General features: G+C 36.7%; 1 protein-coding gene across 2 annotated transcripts in view; it reads right to left on the reverse strand.

Annotated features, from left to right (window-relative positions):
• Nucleotides 1-510: 510 nt before the first annotated feature.
• The window catches only part of IL17RD (interleukin 17 receptor D), a 46,420-nt gene continuing 31,702 nt past the window's right edge, over nt 511-15,228 (reverse strand). For both annotated transcript variants that reach the window (XM_054077024.1, XM_054077025.1), the window contains exons 9-13: nt 14,701-14,755; nt 13,684-13,794; nt 11,825-12,009; nt 9,711-10,650; nt 511-7,460 (exon numbers count right to left, since the gene is read on the reverse strand). In XM_054077024.1, coding sequence (XP_053932999.1) covers nt 7,345-7,460; nt 9,711-10,650; nt 11,825-12,009; nt 13,684-13,794; nt 14,701-14,755 — 1,407 coding nt within the window. In that variant the 3' untranslated portion in view covers nt 511-7,344. The remainder of the gene's footprint in view (nt 7,461-9,710; nt 10,651-11,824; nt 12,010-13,683; nt 13,795-14,700; nt 14,756-15,228) is intronic.

Raw genomic sequence — 15,228 nt, forward strand, 5'->3', positions numbered from 1 at the left:
ACCCCCTACTTTGGTAGTGCCACTAAAGCAGTGCCTGTTAGAAAAGCAGAGCTGTGACAGGCAGCAAGTGCCTGTCTGGTTTTTTTTCAGGACTTACCATTCCTGTAAAGGAAAGCAATAGATTTAGACCTCATTTTAAAGCTTAATTTGGAGTTCATCATCAGGAAATGGGAAGGGATGCTCTGTTTAGAGACCTTTAACATTTAGTCTATTTCAGATGTCCTCAAAGTTTCCACTTACTTATGTATATACGCAATGAAGAATTAGTCGATGTAAATCTTTCAGTTATATGACAGACTGGAACCTGCTCAACCACATTAACTAAAAATGTTGTCCCAGGAGATTTAACACTAATTACTGATTTGTAGTTCCTGATTTTCAAGATGATAGACTATATAACACAACTTGAAATTGTTGTTTGTTCAACATTTTAAATCTTAACAAGCATCAAATTTTCTACGGTATGCAAAATTCAGAACAAAAGCATTAAATGTATTATTACTTCACTTCAAAACATTATCTTAAAATACAATGATATCTGACAGTTATAGTTAAAAACATTTGGTTTTAACAAGACAATTTAAGGGTAAAAGAAGGAATATTCAAATAAATGTACCTGTACCTGAAGGCAGTCTAAGCAAAAAAGTCAAGTTCAGAAATAAGAATCCTGCCCTGCTTTCCTGATTCACTGTAACAGTTGTTCTCACTCCACCCTCAGTCACCGAGCATTGTCCAACTACTCTGCAAAGAGATGGTGGTTTCCTTCCTAACACCTAAACCACACCTTGGCACGTTTGCAAAAGCCACAGTAGAGAGTAGACAGTTTCCTCTCTGCTGATGACTAATGACCTGTACAGGGTACATCCCCTGTATTAGACTTTGCTAAAGACAAATAGGTCTAATTCTATTCCCACTCAATTATTTTGAAATAAGTATGACGTAACTGACAGCAATGAAATCACTCCTGATTTTCATCAAAATTATAACGGCGTTATTCTTGCAAACCAGGTTCACACCAAGCAATGCACTTCTACAGGACTAGGACCAAGGAGTGCTGTGGGGCTCAAAAAGGCACCTGTAGTCCATCAAAAAGCTGCCCTAAGTTAACTCACACTTCAGATGTCTCCATGGGATATTGTAGACGAAATCAAACGCATTGCTTAATGTTTGCCCAAGTCTCTCTCTTCCTTCTCCTGCAGTTCTTGCTGTGCTTCTGCTGTGCAGCCCTCAGTTTCCCACCACGCTCCATTGGTAGATGACTCGTTGCAGGGGTGCCAGAGAACTCGTTTGGTGCATAAAACAGTGCCTTGTTAGTTGTTCTATCATGCAGGTTATTGCAAAACAGAAAAAGCTGCAATAATGATACCTGTAGCCAAAGGCACTGACTGTTTACAGACTGTTGAAAGAAGCTCCATTATGGCTCAAGACTAAGACACGAACCTCTGCAATCTGTCTTCAGCTGACACCAGCCTCTACTCTGCTTTGAAGTGGATCCATTTCCTATCTAGTTCCAATACATTTCTCACGTAAAATGAGAATAATGCTTGCTTACAGCCTTTATATTCCCAGTTGTGCACTTGTGAGGCGAAAAATCTGTCTTGTGACACACCAAACAACTCCTCTGATGGATGTCCCACTCACATTGTTTGTGTCTGATTTCATAATCGGACCCACTGGAACTGGTTGAATCATCTGAGAAATAAAGCATTACTAAAAAGGGTGTGGTTGCAGCATTCATAAAAAGCTTAGAAAAGGCTAGTGAAAGAGACTTTTATATTGTGATTATTGTTCTGCAACTTGCACTGTCCACTACTTTCACCAGGCAGTAGCCAACTGCAGTAAAAATATTCTTGGCACTTGTTTCCTCAATGTAAAATCCTTCTGGGAACTTCTTCTTTGAAACACAGTTTAGTTTGGTAACTACGTAAAAATAAATAAAACAAGTCCTTCCTTACGTGTCTAATTTTCCCTTTTGCTATGCAACGTATCGTCTTTTGACAGGTTTAAGCCTGTGTAATTGGGTTAGAAATAAAATTTTCTCAGCCACAGAAGAACTAACTTCTATTTTTAGCTTTGATCTGTTTAGTGTACCGCTAAAGGTAACAAAGAACCCTTGGTCTGCAGCTGTTGGCAACAGTCGATATTCTAATAAAAGGCAGAGCATAGCCTCCAAAGGTTGCTTTACTCCAATACCGGAAAAATACTGTATCAGTTTCCCTTTGTATAATCTTGGGTTCCATGTCTAAGAAATGTTATATTACCTAGAAAATTATATTATGATTATCAATAGTCATAGGTTAAATATAGTAATAGGTTGAGTAAAATCTCATCATAAACGTGGTTGGCTCTTACAGAAATTCAGAGCAAGTTACATGAACAGTTTGGTGTTGATTTACAGTCAAAGGGTTAATACAGAACTTGCACAGGCAGCATACACATGTTATAATATTTACAATTAGGAGAAACCACAGGTGCATATTTCCCCTGTGGAGAAAAAATACCTATCTGATACAAAGTACATTTACCTGACTCTTATAATCAAGACTGTCTCTGTCCAAGCAGATCTTTTTGCACACCAGTAGCAACTAAATAGTTAGAATTCCAACTAAATCAGCAGCCCAACAGGACAGCATTCCATACACTCACTCACGCTAGTTTAATCTTCCATCTGTTGTTAAGGCCTCCAAACCTACCGGCAGAGCCTGGAAAAAAAAAGTAGTTTGATTTCTGGGGTAAATCAGCCTTGAATGTTACAGCTCCCTATCCATTAAAAATGCAATCTTTTTATTAATTGATGATGAAAATTCTCCAGATGTTAATTTCTTCTTGCACTGATGTTTATTCTTATCACAATTATGGTTATTAATAGCATATTATAAGCCATTATATGCCACTATATAGTAAGTAAACTCTCTTCCCCTCCCCCAGCATCTTTCATATTTTCACATTAATGTTTTCGAAGTCACAGCCTTCTTCTCAAAGTATCTGCATTGGAGTAAAATGCCAAAACCACTAAGAACTGAGCTTTTAGTAGGGAAGTAGCTATGGGCAAGCACTTCAACTCCTGGCCATCTAGGTGACGTCTGACACCAAGGAAAGAACATTTCCTTTTCCTCTGCTTTTTATCAGCAGGACAGCATGACCAACCTCTACTTTTTCTATGGACTGCTGCAGATATGAAAGCATTGTCATCAGTGCAACTACCCATAAAAATGAACATCATAGTAAATAAAACTTTATTAAGTCAGTTCTAAGATAATAAAGAAGGAAATTGCATCCCATTATAAACAATATAAATTAACCATTGTTGTTTTGTATGAGTCTGAGAAACAGCAACAGATGATAGCAAGTAAAATAGAATCAGTTATAGCAGATGGAAGGGGAAAACTCCTTCAGCTGATCTATTTAACTTCTGACCTTATAGAAATAATTCAGGTCTGAACAGCAATCGTCTGAATGCACATACTGTGTGCAGTGCTCATTTCTCACTATATCTCAAAAAGTGTTTGTTGGGTAGGGACTGGGGGGGAGAATTCCAGTAGCAAGTCACCGCTATATTTAAATGCAACATAAGAACAACAAAATAATGGAGCTTATTTCCTCAAGTTTTTCAAGATTTATTATCCATATGCACATCCTCATATTCTTCCACATCCTCAAGGTGGAATGATTTTGGCCAACAGTTCCCAAACATCAGAAAAGCATCCTAAGGGCTCTCATGTTTTAAACTGACCGTATAAAAACTATAGCAACATCTTTTTCCACTTTCACTGAGCCACAAAAATCCCTCATGTACAGGGCTCCAAGGCAGAGGACCCAGAGATCAGAACTACAGAATATACATACGAATAACACATCACAAAGAAGTCCAGTTCAGATAGAGAGAAGTAACTTATCGAATTCCCTTTTTGAATTACTACTACAACTATTCATGTGCTTAGTGACCCTTCAGAATGTCTCTGAGTTACATGGTGATAGAAGCAGAACTAGGAATTGCAGGATAGAGGCCCAAAGAAGATAACAGGTATAAACATTTTAAACATCATCCTGCAAAATGTGTATGGAAATTAACTGTTATTAAATAAGTAGTTCAAGTCCCCAGTAACAACAAATTTTACAGACTCACTGCAGATTTTTCTATAGCATTTTAAGTATAAGCATATAAATCTTAGGTAATTATTACATCTTCTTTGACAAAGTTAATCCAATTTAGGTTATTACAGTTTTGTAGTTGGTGTGGGTAGGTTTCCCTTGACATACAGAACCATGTACTGCTAGGAAACCTTCAAGGAGGAGATAAGAAAAATAATTACATAAAATCATATTAAGGCATTTTTATTAAAAGAAAAAATAAATCAGACTCAATTTGTCGCATACAGAAGTTTAAGGTTTCTCACAGTTGCTTGACTATATTAAACACCCATCAAAATATCTGTTTCACTTCAAGACGCAGAGTATAAATAGGAGTCTGGTTATTTGTGTGGTATGCATAACTGCGTTAAAATTGTTTTGCCTAAAACAATTGCAATCTTAAGCCGAGTCTTCTCATACTACTAAGAAAAGGCCAAGGAAAACAATGAAATATTAATTTTGATATTTATCTTCTAAATTATAGTGTGGCAGAAATAAAATATTTATGCCAGCTGCATTCTATTTCCACCAGTTGGTGTTGTTTATTTACAGGTACAAATTAAGGCAACTATATGTATCATTCACAATGTTGAATACACTGCCGTATCTTGAACCTCTATAGCTGTTTTTTCTACCAGCCCAGAAAATACACTTTAAAACATCCAAATAGTGTCAACACTCTTGAGTCTAGCAGAAATTAAAGGGATCCTTTCACCATTAACATTCTGTTTAGAGTTTCCTAACGCTTGAAAATAGTAGTAAGCTAACCTCTAACGTGTATTAACATACTTGTTTTAAAAATATTTTTACAAGGCTTTTTGCCGTAATTCTCATTGGAGTGAAAATACAGAATTCCTGCAAATTCAGTACTAACTCCTTCCAGTACCTTGGTATACACAATATTTTTCTAATTTTTTAAAGCACTGTGGCTTTGCAAAAAAAAAAAAGCAACTATACGCTAAAACTGATTAAGTACAACTTCTCTCAATTTTGTATATTCCAAGTGTGGGCTTGTCCTACTTTAAATTTTCAAATAATTATATTCTTTTTCTTCTGAGGACATATAATATGCTGTTTCCACGTTATGCTAAGAAGGAATGAAGGAATTATTCTCCCCACTCCCTCCTATCAACAGATTTGACTGGCATCTACATAGACCTTCTATAATTAAAAAAATAAAAATTGCAGGATTGTAGAGAAGAAATAAAAATGAAAACATTAACGATAAGTGATTCTTCGTGCAACTGCCTTTGTCTGTTTTCGAAACAGCTTTCTTAGAGCCCAAAATGAAAATCTAATTCCATTAAGTAATACCATTTCTGTTACTGAATTTAATGGACCACGGAAATCTTCCCAATCTTTAGTTTAGCATAAAATAAGGCTATGTTATGTGAGACTTTCCAGAGAGGAAGCAGCTCTACCTTCACCAGGTAACTGCTAGGAAATTGCCTCCTCCTCGTGTTTCACAGCTTTGGCATCTCTATGCACTGCAGCCCTTCAGCACACAAATTCTGTAACCTTTCTGTCTATCTTATCAATTCAAATCTTTTCTCTAGTAAAATGGCAAGAATTGACTTGATTCTAGATCTTTCATAGGAGGATTTAGTGGAGGAGCATTTACCTCTAGGTATTCTGCCTAGTTTGACCCAGGTATTTTTCAACTTCAGAGAATGTAAAAACATGAAGAATTTTGCTTTCAGTGCTGCCTAAGGTACAGCATAAAAAAACCCATCACTGAAGGTGCAGATGATGATTCACTATGTCCTTAAAACTACCTAAAATAACTTCAGTGTTGCAAGTTAGAGGTTTTTTCCAGATAAGTGTTCTTTCAAATTAAAAAAAAAAAAGAAGAGTAAGGAACATTATATTAATGGACAAGACCGTCCAAATATGACACATACATCTAGTTGATCATCAAATCCCATATTACAACTGCACAGCGTGCCAGAGTTCTGCCATTGATGATAACGTTCAACTAATTAATACAGCACTTTCAAAACTGCCGTCACAGATGGAGTAAGAGAGTCTTGTGTTTGGAAATTCAAATGATCAAATATAAAAAAAACACAAAAAACACAGGAGCTTTAAAGCTAATCATCCAAACTCACCACTGGTTTAATAGTTCTATCTCCTGCTATTAAAATGGATAATACTATGTAACAGTTAACCATCTAACTCTCACCTATCAAAACAGAGAATATTTCAGATGTTCAAATTCTCCCTTGGCGTATTCCTAAAATAACCTCCTGTTAGTGGAAAGTGAAGACGTGAAACAAAACAGAATCTGACCCCAGGAGTTTTTACAGCAGCATGTCCTTGAAGGATAATATGAAATCCCTCATAATGCATACTCATGGTTCAACAAATCCAGAATGATGTCTTAAATAGAAAATATGGTCTTCCTTCCTCCATCTCTTTGAAGTATTCTTTATATTAACACTACCAGGAAGAAAACAGGAAGCTTGGGTTGCCATGGTATCTCTCAGCATATGCAGGATTTATATTTTATGTCTATTATAAAAACGATACTTCAGGCTCCGTATGGTACTATCCATGAGTCATCATAGCCAGACTGTGGGGAAAAGACAGGGGAATCATACAGAAAAGGGTGATACGCACTTAGTTGAAATTAAATACTGACACACATCAACGTTTGGGAAAGAGAGGAGAATGAGGAAAGCAGCTTAAATATTTCTAAAGAAAATTATTTCTTCTGTTGGAGAATTTGTTGATCTCACTTTCAGCATTTTATATCTTCCTTCTCAAAAAAAATCCTGCTCTTTCGCTCCAACAGTCCTGTCATCAAGTATGTCTGCATATAAAACTAGAGACTGTACTACAAAACTGACCAAGACTTAATAACCCAAACTATTTTATGTCCAGTTGCAAGATTATTTCTAGCAAAAAGAAGTCCATTTTGATTATGGCATCTGTAATATCACAACATCTAAATTATTAATAGTAATAATTTTGGAATGTATTCTCATGTATTTTTGCATGCTGCACTTTTCAAATCATGACGGGCTTTATATGAAGACCAACAGATTCAAGTTTACTGGCCACAAAAAAAAGACAACCCTAAGGAATAACAAACAGATCTTCTTCAGGGAGTATTTGTTCCTTCAAGTAGATGGAGTGCTGAGACAGCGTGGTAGTTAAAGCACAAGCAGAGGCTGTTGATAAAGTGGCAATGCATAACAATGTGGTAATGTATTATAAAGGAGCAATTGCCTGCAGTTCATCAGGATGGATATGGCAATGAAATTCTGCTTTACATAATCCAGGCACTAAGAATTTTGTAGCAGTGATTACAGGAGGTTCTTCTTCACCTATAAAAGGAAACAGCGACGTTCATTCATTAAAACATTGATTTTGTATTTCATTAACATTTTAGAAACAATGCAAAGAAAACTTAGGAAAAGCCTCTGGATCACAACGCAATACAGTCATGAGGCTGACCTGCCATGCTCACTAACTCCTTATCTAGAGAATTAATAACATTTTCTCCCAGGCTGGACGTCTTAAAGAAGACCTTATTAGTGAATGGACCTGGTAAAGGTTTGGTTGTGTTAATTCCTCAAAATTAAACTGGTTTCAACTTCAGTTGATGACGCCTAATATGATGATCTCTTTGAGAATCTCTTCTTTGCAGATCAGTAGCACATGAACTGCACTGAATTAGAAATTACGTGACTTATGATTTCCATTCAAAAGATTAAATCAAACTGACCTTTAAAGAAGAAAGGGAAGATCTACTAAATGGCAAAGCTATTCACTTCTGACCAATTAATGGATAGAAAATATTATAGGTAGCCAGAAGAGAAATATTACTGTGAATTCAGTGTAATAACTGGACATGTTCAACTCTCAGAACAAGAATAAAAGCTAAAAAAGTCTATCTACCCCTCTCATTATCCAGTATATAAACATTAAGGCTTTAAGTATTTTCCATGTGTGGGGCAGTAAAAAGATTTAATGAGTTGCACTCTAACAGGCAGATGATATGCAGTTCTAGATACTTTCTCCTTCATATGCTGTACCTAATTAGGACTGTGGTTTGGGTGACATGAGGTTGAGAAGACAGGGGGTCAGGGTGGTGCTTTTGGACAGGGACAGTGAATGGGAGAAGTTCTTGTGGTTTCTAAAGATGCTGGAACATCACTGCTAAGATCCAACTCTACCAGCTAGTGCTATAGTGTTCAACCTCTATGGCTGCAACGTGTTAACAAGTAGGTATGTGACTTGAGAATTAATTACTGGAAAGACTGACTCTTTCTTCCAGTGACTCTTTGGCAGCTGGGATACGCAGCTGACAACTCTGTGACTGAATCAGGAGGGGAATACTGGCAAAGCATTCTTACCGACAGGCCATATATTTTAAACTAGCATCCTACTTTCATCCAACACTAGAATCTTTACAGATATCATCTGTAATTTTCCCCAAAAATGTGAGAAAAGGCAATATTAGAAGATGCCAAGAAATTAAAGAGTCTAATATTAATTTTGAAACAATAACAGAGCACTTGTGACTTACACAATTAACTCAGTAAATATATATTTCTTTCACCTGAAAATTTTTCAGGTTTTAATTATTTTGTCCTATAGACTACGTACCCTATATCTATAGATGCTGTATTTGTAAGTCAACATCTATATTCCCTTCCCCCAAGATAACTAATGTTTAATGCCAGAATTATGAATTATCTGAATAATGAAGAAAATAATCCATTTAGCCAAGAGAAAATACTAACAAATAAGCTCATCGTCAACACTCATTCAAGAAAGCCAAAAAGCAAACGACCATCAATATGCAATATTCACCTGTTGTAGTCCCTTGAAGAAAACCACAAACAGCATTTTTATCCTATGAATACAATCGCTGGAACATTCTACACTGAGGTAGTTGTGATGCCAGTTCAATGTACTGTAACCAGTAAGATCAGATCAGTTTTTTTATATAGTCTGAGGCAATATTTACACCTCCCAACTGTGGGCAACTAAGTTGGGTATCTATTTTGGAAAGTGTCCTCCAGGCATTTGAATTTCTCCACTGAAACCTGTTTGTTCATTCCTCCCAGCTCCATATCCAAAGAGAAGCCCAATATCAATATGAAACTTGAGCTAATCACAGTGCAGATGATATCCCTAAAGGTTCTAGTACGTGCTGCAGCAAAACAGGATGCCAGCTTTAGATTTATGGCCATTCTGTAAGAATGCTTCACCATATCGTCCTCTTGATGAAACCACACAGCTGTCAGCTGAGTATCCCAGCTGCCAAGGAGTCCCTGGAGGAAAGAAGCAGTGTCTTCAATGACAGCTCAATTAAAGAGAAAAGACATATTAAAAGAATTTCAGTGACTTCTTACTTAGCTAAGGATTCCCCCCCCAAAAAAAATAAGTTAAGGAAAAGATTCATTTTTTTATGTTACTGAAACTTGTCTTTTTTTTAACCGTCTTTATACAATGCTTACCTTCCTCTGCAGCCTTCCGTATGGCTTCTCACACACTAAGTATTTAGAGATGGTAGAAATACACTCACAATAACCAAATATAATTATTAAAACACTACTGTATCTTACCTAAACCTGATGATGAAGAAACACTTCCTGTAATGGAAGATGTTTCAGTTTGGTCTGTCAATAGTCCTTCCATTAAAGGTAAAGATAACTCAGATGAAGGAACAGATGAATCATAGATTCCAGAATCTCGAGGCATATCTTTAAAATTTGAAGTTTTAACAACATGTAACAATGGCTGAAGAACGGAGCTGCCACCACCCTGAATGTCCTGAGTTTCTGTATCTTCTCCAAGATGTAAGTGCTGAATTATACAGTGAGAGTCTGAATTCCCATCTGAAATAATATTTAGATCTGTTTTCAGGTAAAAATCGCCATCCATCACCTGTTTATTCACTAAGTCATTTAAAACCAAGCCCGAATCAAATTTTTCCATGACAGGCTCCGAGTAATGTAAAGAAGGTGGAGGGGAGGGAATAAATTGTTTCTCAAACCAGTCTGGCTCCTGATCAATGAACTGATGCATATTGCAAATGGCAACGTAAAGGGACCTCCCAGATTTGCTCCTGAAATAATTCCTTTTACTAATATTGACAGGAAGCACTTCTGAATCCTGTACACTAAGATCTCTGCAGTGCAAGTGTGAATACAGCTGAGGGAGATTGTCCATGAGTTTGTATTTTGTACTTAGATCCAGAATACCAGGGATGTCTCCTTCACAGGAGTAATCAAAGTAGACTGCAATGAACTTGCAGAGGTCATTTGAATTCTGCTTGGCTTGACGAAGCTTCTCTGCCACAGTCAACACAGCAAATTGAAAAAGTTCTCCATTTCCTGCGTCTTTGGTTACCCCTCTGTGTTTCCAGTTCTTTTTTTCAACAAAGTATTTCATTCCCTTGGAACACACAATGATGATAAACTGAGACTCGTTTATTTTTTTAAGAAGCCACTCTTTCTGACCCTCTTTACAAATTTTTAGATCTTCCCACAAATCTAGAGCCACCTGGAAAAGAAAAGAACATTCTGGTTGATATTCATTATTGGATTACTAGATATATTTGCTCATAAAACTTAAATGAATTATACTCAGCGCATCAGCTTGGATTTATTCAACAATTGAGAATTAATGATGAGTTTAACTACAGCTCATCCCCGATGCAAATACAAGCTGTTCTAAAAGAGAAATAAGTAGTAATTAACACAGCACTGATAGCAGACAAACTGGAATTGGTGATATTACCTATGGGAGTGGTTAATCACCCAAATAAGCACAGCCTCACAATTCTGACCTTTGCTTGTGGGCTGAATATTTCACTGGGCTAAGGAAGTGGGTGAACTACGAAGGGAAAAAGGAAAACATTCCAGACATTTCTTTTTTCAACAAGAATGCCAGTTACTATATGAACCCATTTTGATGCTTATTTATTACTTAAAAACATATTTAACTACACCTGTGTTACATATACATTCATCTAGTAAGACTAGATGATAACTGTAGGTCCCTTCCAATTGAAATAGTCTCTGCCATGTATAGGGAAGAGAAGTAATTTTAGAGCTGCTTGCAAGATACTCTGATAAAGGTACAATGAAGGTGGTTTTTCTTCTGTGTCTGTTTTTGTTTCTGTTCTTAAAAATGTTCTTTAAAGGTGAATGAATTGTAAACGTCCCCTAACATGTGAGGCACCGACTATGTTCCTGTGTTTGACCACTAGAGGTCAAACTTGCTGTGTAGCTGAAAAAAACGGTTGTCAACTGTAAAAAGGCGAGATAATTGTTAGTCTGTCTTTTGCTGCATTTTAATCCTGCCACCATGATTTTAAATGTATAAACAAAACCCAGGAATATTGAAGTACTGCTTTGTAGCTGCCCACCGTAAGATGCAAGACCTGCTAAGCTGAAAGAGCAGTTAATATAAAACAAGCTAAACACGGCTGAATGAAAGTTTTGGAATCAATGTGGTACGCATTTTCCACTATTCTGGGTTTTTTTGTAGTTCATGATCTGTTCCTTTCCCCAAGTAAAGAAAAATTATAGCCAATATTTAGGAAAAAAAATAAAGCTACCTCTGTGGAAAGGAGAGACTGAAACACCTCCCTTTCAAGCACAAATTATTACGAGTTCGCGAGAGGCTGCTTCAATTAAGGAAACTGTGTTTACAGAAGACATGTCGAGTTTACCTCACAGCCACAAAAATCCTGAAGAAAATAAGCAAAACACTGGATGACGTTAGTGTGTTTCTGGCAATCTTTACTGGAATAGCAGATGAACACTTTTGGCCGGGGACGAAGTCTTTCCACATGGAGACCTGCAGCATATGCTGAAGATTCTGAGCTCTCCTCATCTAGATGGGAATATATATTTTCTAAATTGGAAGAGAAAGAGAGTTCACACTTCAGGCTTGGTTTTGTTTTGTTTTTTCAAAACTTTTGTAGGCTCATTACCAATGCATACAGTAATAACTTTTTTTTTTCCCCTTTCCAGCCTGAAAGAGAACCAGTTGCACATACTCTGTTTCTCCAGCTTATGACTTGCTACATATGTGGAACACACTTTGAAAGCAAAACGTGCTTTTTTTACTGTGCAACCCAGTAAACTCAAGGAAGGTTTATTTTATAAACAGAATGAGGCTGTTTCACCTCTATCCAGCTTCAATAGTCATTACCTCTCTGTTCAAATATAAAGATGTACCATTATCAGAAGTTAAGTCTCTTGTTCAAAAACAAAAAAATCAAACCAGAACACAAGCCGGGTAAGAATATTAAGCCCCAGGAATACAGATCCCTTTAGAATATCAAAAGTATCTCTTGGGGGGTGGTGGTGTAGAGATAGGTGTATATACGTATCTATCTATATATATACACACACACACACACGTTTGGACATTATTTGATATTACTCTCAATTAAGACACAATTCATTTAAATCAAAATGGCTATTAGACGTTCTTTCCCTGTATAGATGCATTTATACTGGAACATAACAGCCTGGTCTTACACCAGACTAATTCAATCTAGTTCTACAGTTGATTAAGCTAATTTGGAACAAAGCACAAGTATTTCAAAATACAAATATCTATCCAGGGATTTAGTTCAGAACAATTCATCAGGAATAACTATTCTGGAACAACTCTCTCTGTAGACAAATCCTTAGTGACTTGTCTGGTTTCTTTGTTGGAACTGTGCTAGCTGTGAGCAAAGGGATAGCCACAGGGGACCAGAAGGTAAAAGGATTTAACCCAGATGGCATATAGCTCTCGCAGTATACCTCAATGCCAAAATTCAGATGGATAACACAGATATGTGAGGTTTGGGGAAGTAATCTCTTTTTCCATATTCATGAAACCACACGATTCCCTAGATTCTACAAAATGCCAATTGATTTTTAACGTCTCAATGTATAATGAGCGTGGCTTGCCAGCTCCTGGACACAGAGGAGAAAGAAGCCAGCAGAAAGGGATGGAATCTAATTTAGAGAAACACCTGCAAGCAAGTCTTAGAAAGAGTAAATTTAGGAAGACAGCTTAGCATGAAGTATAAAGGCAACTTCCAGGAAAGTGAGCAGATCTGGAATAGTAGATACAGGTAGTATTCCAGACGGTACTGAGAAGTGCATTGGCATCACATGGCTTTACCTTCCTTCTGGTTTAAAACAAATGTGAATTAGATATTTCTGAATGAGAAAAACGGAACATTTAAAATATATCAATTTACAGATCTGTTTGTATTTTACATGGTCATGGAGTACTTTTCACAAATCAAAAGAAACCCGAAAGCAAAAATATTTCACAACAGCTGTTTCCCTCTATTTCTGTGATACAATACTTTCTACAGTAACAAATTACCACTAAGCACTGATTAAGAACTTGCTCAAATTTCCACACAAAAGAAAGCTGGGGGAAGGAAGGAGAGAGAAAGGGGGGGAAAAAAAAGCGCTTTTCAGACAAAGGTATTTTTTTAATAAACCTATCAGTTGAGACTTTTTTTGGCTGCGAAAGCCCGTCTTAAAAAGGAACTCTGTATTAAACACACTCCCTTACCTTGCTGTTTCTTGCGGCACATCACTGTGAAAAGTGTTGCGAATGCTGAAATGACAACTAAAGGGACTGTAATGGCAATAGCTCTTATTGGTCCAGCCCACGGAGAATGTACTTGGAAAAATAAAGCAGAATTAGCCATATGCAATTAAGCTACATTATAATTAACTAATCAAATCTTTATTATGGCAATGTAAAACTGCTGCAGTACACTATTATCAGATTATTCTCAAATATACAGTAGAATCAAACACCCTGTTCTGCTCCATTTTAAGTAAGTTTTATGCTGATTGCCTCCATTATCACCACGGCATTACGGCGACTAACGAAGTAACAAGTGCTGGATGGCAACTCACACCTACCCCCAGAAGGACTTTATATGAAGAGCAGTTTTGATAAGATAAGCAACAGTCATTTGGACCCATCAGGTTTTTGTTCCAGGGTGATGAACCAGCCACTTAGAAAGAACTGTCTTTCCACAGATTCCCTTTAGTAGCCTGCACAAGAATTCAGTCCGTTTTGCCCATTGCCTTCACCTGCAGCTGTTTAGTGCCTGTAGTTCCATCCTCATTTAGTTTCTCCCTAACTGGTCTGATACAGACACGCAAAGCATTCGCCTGACAGGTCTTTCAGACTGCTTAATTTCATTTCAGGGCTGAAGGACACAGGAAGGTAACGCGTTTGGGCTGCTCAAACAGTTTCATTACGTTATTTCCATGCCTCAGTTGCATAAAACTAAGATACAGGCTATGAGTCTTCATATCCATACAAACAACAAAACTGACTTTCCCCCCAGAGTTCCAATGATATATTGATCTAAACCGTAATAAATATAGAATATACAGAGATGCAGATGTATGTCTGCTCTTTTTTTATTATGTCAAATGATCACAGCGCAATTGCCTCAGTAGTCCTGATTACAGCAAATAGACACAGGTCCAATCAAGACTCATTTCCAACATAATTAAAATAGAATTTAAATTAATAAAATAAATACTGCACAAAAAATAAAAGTCATACCTGGTTTTAGCGCGTAGTGCATTGTTTTCCTTGTTGTATTAGTGTCATCAACCAGCTTTGAAAAGTAAAAGTTAAATTTCATTTTATGGAAATTTAATTTAACTTATTTACTGTGGTAAGTAAACAACTATAACAACTTTCATGATAAAATATGAAGAAACTTACTGTTCAACATGTTATGATTAAAGAGCACCACAAAACAGTAATTATTAAATTCATTTGTCTTGGTGGGTCCATAGTTTAACACTGTGACATTAAGAGTTCACATAAATTCCTCCTCAAGACAACATCCACCGTTTAAGTACAGTAAAAACTGACCAAACTACAGAATTCCAATTAAAAAAGAAATCAGAAAGTCCAAGAACTATGCAGGCCTACAACTTTACTTGAAGGCAGAGATGAAACTGCAATGCACTCAGGGAAGCAAAGCTATGGAAAAGTCAAGAACAATGCATCTAAAACCTTTTACGTGCCCAACGAAAATTTGTATGGATGCACGAAGTCCAATTTTACCAGAATTTCAAGTAA

Source organism: Cuculus canorus, chromosome 11 (assembly GCF_017976375.1).
Source record: "Cuculus canorus isolate bCucCan1 chromosome 11, bCucCan1.pri, whole genome shotgun sequence".
Classification (NCBI taxonomy): Eukaryota; Metazoa; Chordata; class Aves; order Cuculiformes; family Cuculidae; genus Cuculus; species Cuculus canorus.